The 8,530-nt window shown below is 39.9% G+C and overlaps 1 protein-coding gene across 1 annotated transcript; it reads right to left on the bottom strand.

Moving 5' to 3' along the window:
- Positions 1–3,345: 3,345 nt before the first annotated feature.
- Positions 3,346–4,272, bottom strand: LOC118987883 (olfactory receptor 1J4-like). The gene has a single exon (XM_037047232.1). The coding sequence runs from the start codon at positions 4,270–4,272 to the stop codon at positions 3,346–3,348; it is 927 nt and encodes a 308-aa protein (XP_036903127.1).
- Between the last annotated feature and the right edge of the window lie 4,258 nt (positions 4,273–8,530).

The raw sequence follows: 8,530 nt of genomic DNA, 5'->3' as shown, positions 1-8,530 counted from the left end.
CATGGCTGGATATTTCCAGTTTGGGGAAACAATAGATAAGAAAGGGGAAATACGTGATTTATATCTCGTTTTCTTAAACAAACAGAAACTGAGTTATGATTAAAGTTATATTACCTTTTCCTAAGGAGGGTTTTTTTTAACCTATCAAAACGATATTGCACAAAACTTAAACTGGCTTTGCTTGAAGGGCCATTGTTCACTTCATTTTAGGAAAAGTGAGGGACTTTGGGAATTCTGCCCTCTGCCACCCAGCAGTCAGAAACTCAGCCACATTTCACACTTGTAATCTTAGTCTGAGGCTAAAGTGGTTTTATCTTCTAGAAGGAAGCATACAATGCAGGTGCCATTTGCCTTTGGAGAAAGGTGGTTGGTGTGCTTTTTGATCTCAGCAAGTCTTTCATTCTTCTCAGCAACAGAACACAACAGTGTGAGCTGTTTAGGGTGATCAGGCCATGCCTGACTAATACAGAGTTTGAAGACTGCAAGTTGCACTTGTGTTGTAGGAAATGCCGTATTTTGGATTATGGAAGAATAAAAGGACAACAAATATGAGTAAAGTGAAAGGGAGTAGATCCAGTAAGGACAGTTGGGAGCATGTTAGAGACACAGGTGGTCAACAGGCCATTTCTCAGGATGTCTGACTAGGTTCACAGTGTGAAATAAGAATACAATTAGGTGATTCTAACTTGGCAAAAAGGATACTTTTTCTGAAAATAGTTGCAGAGCCAATTTTCATGTCTCTGTTTCTCAGGCTGTAGATGAAGGGGTTTAACACGGAGGGGGACTACTGTGTACATCAGAGGGACAACCATGTCCTTGTCAGTGGAGTTGCTTCATGAGGAAAGGTACAGAACCAAAATTATCCCATAGAAGAGAGGCACCAGAGACAGGTGAAAACCACATGTGCACAAGACTTTGCAGTCTCTTTGGTAGAGGGACCCTCAGGATAGAGGCTCCAATGTGGCCATAAAAAAGCAGGATGCCACTCACTGGAAAAATGACAATCATCTTTGACAATCCCCTTCAGTGAATATGACCAACTCAAGGACAGCTTGAGTGGAATGGAGAGATGACAGAAAAAGTGGGGAATGATGTTGTCAGCACAGACGGACATTGGGCAAGGAGGGGGCGTGCAATGGTACTGCCACGGGAGGTAATCTAGGAACCAGCCACAAGCAGTGTACACAGCCACTCATTCATGATATTGATGTAGTGTAGAGGGTGGCAGATGGCCACATACCTGTCATATGCCATCACTGCCAGAAGAAAATTATCAAGACAACCAAAAAATACAACTGAGAAATAAACTTGGGTAGGGAATGAAGAAGGGATGAGTCTGCATGGTCATCAGCATTTTAGGGTCAGTGACAGACAAGAAAGAGACGTCAGAGGTATCCTCAGTGTTTACTTATTTGCTGAATGTTTGGACACATGCGAAGTAGTTCATAATTGAAATACTCATACATGACACTGTTAATGACACACTAACTACAGCTTTAGACTTTGTTTCCAGTTTCTCTTTTTTGTTTTATTGTGAGAATATATAGACAAAATTAAAGGTTTAAGAATTACTACAATACTTACATTATTTCCCTCTTTAGTCTAATTATGGTATTAATTTAAGATACAGTTAGTTTCTTTTGTCTTCTTGATTCTATTTTGCCTTATGCACCTTGAAACCCAACATGGTCATAACTACAGTAATGATTATACTCATCTCTCATCTCTTCTGTCCACTTTCTCTCGGTAAACCACCTCATTAGTTTCTGATTTATACTTCCTGTGGGTTTTTTTTTATTCAAGTGGGCAGACATATGTGTATTTTATTTCTTCTTAATTTTTACAAAAATTTCAGTGCTCTGAGTTCCCTTTGGCACATTGCTTGTTGCTATTTATATCCAGATGCTTCTCCATATTGATTCATAGATATCTGTGTTTTTGTTTTTGCACAGTTGCAAATTACTGAGTTTCATTGATGCTCTGTAGAGTTTTTCCTAGGGGTCCTAAAGTAAGATATTGGTGATGAGTCTTGTAAATGCCACACACATGTGTATAATAGAAGGCTAAAGTGGTCAATATCATGTTTTGTATATTAACCTTTACTTACAAACTAAGAGGGAAGTAAGAATTAATCTCGGCATACAGCACAGAAAAGAATTATAAAATAATAACAATGTATGATAAATAAGATAGTAGAGGGGTAATGGAATATCAAAATATATATAATTAATCAAAAGGAGGAAGACAAGAGAGAATAAATGTGAAAATAGGTGTATCCCAAAGTTGTAGGGAAAGAGAAATTCAAATACATTATTACTTTAGATGTCCATAGATAAATATCTCCAGAAATAACAATTGTTGCTGTACATAAAAGAACGAAATCTAACTTTACATACACCATTGACAAAAGAACACCTCACTGACAATTTGGACACAGAAAAGTCTAAAGTGATGGAAAAGAATGTTATGTACAAGTGCACATGAGAAAAGCTGCATCTTAGTAGATATACTATAGTAATACCTATATCTATATCTATAGATGCCTCTATGTCTACAGTTATAAAGTATCAATATTAATATGAGAAATAGAAGAGGTATCAATACAGGATGCATTGCTAGAAATATCTCCTAATTTTATAGGAAGTAGTGTGCTTTAAGTGCATTTTTAAAAAGCCAGTCTCTCCTTGCTTAAAAGATTTGCTTTGGCCTTGGCTGATGTAGTTCAGTGGATTGAGCTTGGGCCTATGAACCACGCAATCATGGTTTGATTCCCAGTCAGGGCACATGCTTGTGTTGCAGGCCAGTTCCCAGAAGGGGACTCATAAGAGGCAACCATATATTGATATTTCTCTCCTTCCTTTCCCCTCTAAAGATAAATAAATAAAATCTTTAAGAAAAATAAATAAATTGGCCTCACTAAATATTAAAAAAAGGAAGAAAAAGATTTACTTTGTAGCACATGTGAATTTTCATAGTATAATTATTCTGATCATGGCTGATTGCAGTCAGCAGGCATGATTCATTGAATGTGAGTTGGGAGGACATGTGCGCAATGAACCTGAAGCTGACAAAAGCCAGCATAAATTCAGTTCAAAAAAATGTAAGTTCATTAGTAGCAGAGCATGATGCTAAATCAGTATGTCTTTATAAAACAGTAAAAAAATATATATGCAAAAGCTGACATATCTCAGTGGAGAGAAAGGCAAATTCATTGTTAAAATTGTGCAACAGATTTTGCAAAAGATTTTGCAGATACCTTATGAAAGATAATGAACAAGTTAAATATATCATTTAGGAATAAAGAATTATAAACAATCCAAGTACCAAGATGACCTCATTGACATATTAACTCTTTAACCCAGTTGACAAACATTCTAAGGCCTGCTTCATATCTCTGTTCCTCAGGCTGTAGATGAACAGGTTCAGCATGGGGGTAACTACTGTATACATGACTGAGGCAATTATGTTTTTGGAATCCCATGATGAGGACAGTAAGTAAACACCTACAAGTGTCCCATAAAATAAAGAAACCACAAAGAGATGGGAGCCACAGGTAGAAAAGGCTTTCAAGAGTCTCTTAGTGGAGGGAGCCTTCAGGATGATGGTTCCTATATGGATATAGGAGCCAAAAATAATAGCCAAAGGCAGGACAGAAAACACTCCTCCCTCAGCAAAGAGGACCAGCTCAATGAGGGAGATGTCTGAGCAGCTGAGCTTCAGGAGCACAGTGAGTTCACAGAAGAAGTGGTTGATGACATTGTTGGCACAGAAGGACAGTTGGACCAAGAGGATGGTGTGCAAGAGGGCATTGCCACAGGAGAGGATCCAGGATCCAGCCACCAGCAGCACACACAACTCCTCCTTCACAATGGTGGTGTAGTGAAGAGGGTGACAGATGGCCACATACCTGTCATATGCCATCACTGCCAGAAGGAAATTGTCAAGACAACCAAAAACTGTGAAAAAATACAACTGAGAAATGCATCCCTCATAGGGAATGGATTGTTGCTGTGTGTGCATATTCATTAGCATCTTAGGAACAGTGACAGATGACAGAGAAATGTCAGAGAAGGCCAAGTGGCTGAGGAAGAAGTACATGGGCGTGTGCAGGTGGGAGTCCAGCCTGATGAGCAGGATGATGAGCAGGTTGCCCAGCACTGTGGTCAGGTACATGCCCAGGAACAGGGCAAAGAACAGGCCCTGCTGCCCTGGAGGGATGGGGAGCCCCAGGAGGAGGAATTCAGACATGCTGCTCAGGTTCTCAGGCCTCATGCTGCTCATCTCTCTGCTGGACATGAGGAAGGTTTGGGACTCTCAGAATCCTGGAAATATAACCAGAACCATCACATCTCATACTGTAATTTTCTAAGAAAGTCATGAAATTTTATCTATAACCTTATTAATTTTTTGTACTATTAAATGTATGCATCTCTGCTGTTACCCAGTCTCCTTCCAGGAAAACATTGAACCCAAAAAGCAGCCAACAAGACCTCACTGCACAGAAGCAGGAGGTGTTTACCATTTCATTCAGCCATTACTTATTGAACATAGAGACTGTGTGGGGACCTCTACTAAGGACTCAGATGCTACAGTGAACAAGAAAAGCAAGGTGCCCATTTCTAGGAGTTTACATCTCAGTGACCATGGAGGGACAATTTGTTCACTGGTCTGGTGAATATACAATTCACTGCAGGAGAGTTGGAAAATGAGCTCTGAAAACTGGGATGAATTGTGTCTGCCTTAAGTAAATATGAGACTCCAGTGCTGCGGAGATGTTGGAACAACGTGACACTCTGCCTGTGATCTTGCCAAGTCCCATTGACCTACAACTGTAACTTCAGGGACACTCTAGGAACTGGTGCCCTTTTAAAGCCACTTGATGCCACTATAGCTCTGAAACCAGAAAAGTCCACAAACTGTCTTTCATAACAGTGCTGAACATTTTGATGAATATTTGGGTACTGGAGTGAGTACTTCACTGGTGTTCCCTAGTTATATCCACTCATCAGCCTTACATTCCCTGATAATACAACCACTTCACAGCTGCAGTAAGAATTCGTGGTCTTTCTCTTATTTCAGCTATTAAGAAATAGAAACATAAGTGATACAAACTCTGTGGACACAGAGCAGTACAGTGGCAGGCAGAATGGTACATAGTTGTGTGTATCTGTGTTTATATTACTTGCAATATGTAATATATAAATGACTGAGTATTTGTATGACTGACATATATGTGTTATCATTTTCTATACATTACAATTACCAAGTGTTAGCTGCTACATGAGGTTCAGTGTAATGTATCCATTTAATCAGCACCCATGCTCTAAACCACTTCACATGGAAACTTCCAACTTGTTGCCTAGGGAGCCAAGCACAATATATTATTTTAGAGCTGTAAGGACTCAAATTTGTACAAAATTTTCTCAGTCTCCTAATTTTGTTCCTTCACTTTTATATACATATCAAGTGAGAAAAATACTCCAATACATCCAAATTTTATACAATAAACAATTACTGAAGACCTCTCTAAGATTCAGAGGAAGTGTAATTCTTTCCATTTTATAGATGTAAACTGAGGCCAAGGATTTAAATAACTTTCCAAGGTCACCACTATTTGAAGGTCATTCGGCCCAATAACTTCTCACAGCTGGATGCCTGGATTTTCTTCTGCTTGGAATGTTAAGTAAAAATAAAGTGTTGCAAATTCTGATTTGCAATTCAGTCACACTCAGGTACATGAATATGACAGCAGGTTCATTTCCAGACACAGGACATGTTTTGGAGTTTGGTTCTCTCAGCTAACAGTGCCTCAGGATGAGGACACTGAAAGAAAAATTGAGGTCATTGATACAGATCACACACACACAGTGCTGATTTGTGAATATTGCTTACCTGTTACGAAGTTGCCACCATAAGGGAAGGAGAGCTTATAAACATACATGCACATGCATACAAGTCATCAGAAATACACAAATGAGACATACAGAACACACATTGAAGGCCCAATCACCTGCAAAGACACTCACAATGCACATCAACACACCTGACTCATGACACACCCAGTAAGCAGCTCACCACATATACACTAACACTACACACGTGTCACCAAAACACAGAAGGCCAAAAAGAAAAAATCTCACAAGAAACACACATGAACAGTACATATGCACACCTAGCTATACACAAGCAGCACACACCCTCTTATTAAAAATGAGGGCATGCTTCTGCCCTTCTGACCCATCTCCCTCCTGGGGGAAGGCCATCAGTGTGGGCCAGGTTAGCCTATTCAGTAACAGGTGCACTCATTAAACCACCACAGCATAGTGTGTACATGGTAAACCACAATGCTGTGTACATGGTCACACAATAGGCCAATATACAGAGAAAACCGAACAATACAGGTTCTTTCTCACAGCAGTGTGTCATGCATAGACAAACCTCACATGTGCACACACAGACAAAGCTCACATGTCCTCACATGCTGCTGAGAAGAGGTGTGACCCTTCTCTCACCTGACCTTGGCTCCTCCTTCTGTCCAGCACCAGAGCCTACAATGTCACTTCCAATGCTCAGCTGTCATGCAAGTACTTACGATCACAGGCATGAATCAGGAGTCCCTAATCACAGGCAAGAGGCCTATAACTTGGTGTCCATGGGTTATAGCAGGGCCAGGTTAGGTCTAACTCAGGAAGAGTCAGGCTGTGAGTCAGATACCTGTGCACACATGTGTGCACACAAATGCAACTGTCAATCAGAATGCACACAAGCATATACAGTACCTGAGGACTCACAGAGACACACACACAGTCATGAACTTAGAGTCTCATCCATGAATCAACCATCACACAGGCAGATCTGTCCATCAATGCCAACATCCAGCCTCTCTGACCTGTGCTCATCTTTGGTGAGTAGAGACACCTTCTGCTCCAGACTGTTGCCCAGCTCCTCAGGTTTTCCTCAGGAGTCCTAACATCCACACAAATAGAAGAAGCATCTGGGGCTTGGCACTTCTACAGACTTTCATTTTGTTTAAGCAGCTCCAGAGAAACGAATCAACAGATAATGCCTGGTAATGAGAGACTGACACCCAGTCCCCAAGCTTCTGAATAATTCTGCCTGCCCTTTGGGGAGGTGGGTGTCTAAGNGGTCATTCAGTGTCCGCTACAGTCTCTGGAGTCCTGCTTTCTTATATGCTGAGTCCCAGTTTAGCATCTGCTGTGTTCTTCCGCAGATCAGCCAGGTCCTTCTCCGGCGAGTGGAGAGAAGCGAAATCCTTTGTCCTACTCCGCCGCCATCTTCCCTCTATCCCTCCTCTCGTTTCTGCCCCCTTTTGTCCCGGGACTTTTCAACTTTTAATTTGGAAATGATTTTAAAGATAAGGAAATGTTATAAAACTGATGTCAAGGATCCCTGAAAGGCCCTACTCTGATTCCCCAATGTTGAATGTTTTACTGTGTTTACCTTCCATGTGCATGTATGTATTAATGTATGTATGTTTCATGCTTAGATTTTCACCAGGTATACCACAATGCATATTTTAAGAAGACATATGATATTAACTTCTTTCTTTACTAGTGTTTGAATCCTTGATCAATATACTGTGGTGGCATCTGCCAGGTTTTTTAATAGTTATTAGTGTTTTATAGTTAATATTTTAACCCAATTGTTAATAGGTATCATTTGAGTAGATTTTTTGGTGATATATACACATGACTTTTTCCTTATTAGCCTTTCAACGACTATATTTAACATCCGTTGGGATTCTTTTTTTTACTTTTTTCTGTAAATTATATTCTTAGATTATGCAGTTACAGTTGTCCCAATATTTCCCTATTTTCCCACCTCCCAGCACCCCCTACTCCCTCAGGCCATCCCCACTCAGTTGTCACATCCATGGGTCATGCATATAAATTCTTTGGCTGCTCCATTTCCTTTCCTTTACATCCCCATGACTATTCTGTAAATACCTGTTTGTTCCCAATTCTCTCACCTCTTCACCCATTTCCTCACACTCCCCTCTCATCTGGCAATCATTAGCACATTCTTCATACCCATTATCCTGTCTCTCCTGTATTTGTTTACCTAGTTTGTTTTTTATATTCATATATATATATATATATATATATATATATATATATATATATAGCCATTTTATTGTTCATAGTACCTCTCTTCCTCTTTTTCTTAAGTAAGTCCTTTCAACATTTCATATAATAACGGCTTGGTGATGAAGAACTCCTTTAGTTTTTTCTGTTCTGTCTGGGAACCTGGTTATCTGCCTTTTGATTCTAAATGATAGCTTTGTTAGGTAGAGCAATGTTGGCTGTAGGACCCTGCTTTTATTGACTTTGAGTATTCTTGCAAATCCCTACTAGCCTACAAAGTTTCTTTTGAGAAATCAGTTAGTCTTATGGGAACTCCTTTGTAGGTAACTGCCTGCTTTTCTCTTGCTGCTTTTAAGATTCTCCCTTTTTATCTAACCACTGACATTTTAATAATGATGTGGGTTTTAGTAGGCCTTTTTCTGCCC

This window comes from Sturnira hondurensis, unplaced genomic scaffold (genome assembly GCF_014824575.4).
Source record: "Sturnira hondurensis isolate 20B ecotype Veracruz unplaced genomic scaffold, ASM1482457v3 Scaffold0005354, whole genome shotgun sequence".
In the NCBI taxonomy this organism is placed as follows: Eukaryota; Metazoa; Chordata; class Mammalia; order Chiroptera; family Phyllostomidae; genus Sturnira; species Sturnira hondurensis.
Note: the sequence above shows the minus strand (reverse complement) of the source record. Positions and strands in the feature narration are given on the sequence as shown.

Excerpts from the sequence above, each read along its gene's own strand:
- LOC118987883 (XM_037047232.1), bottom strand. The coding sequence starts at position 4,272 with ATGAGGCCTGAGAACCTGAGCAGCATGTCTGAATTCCTCCTCCTGGGG.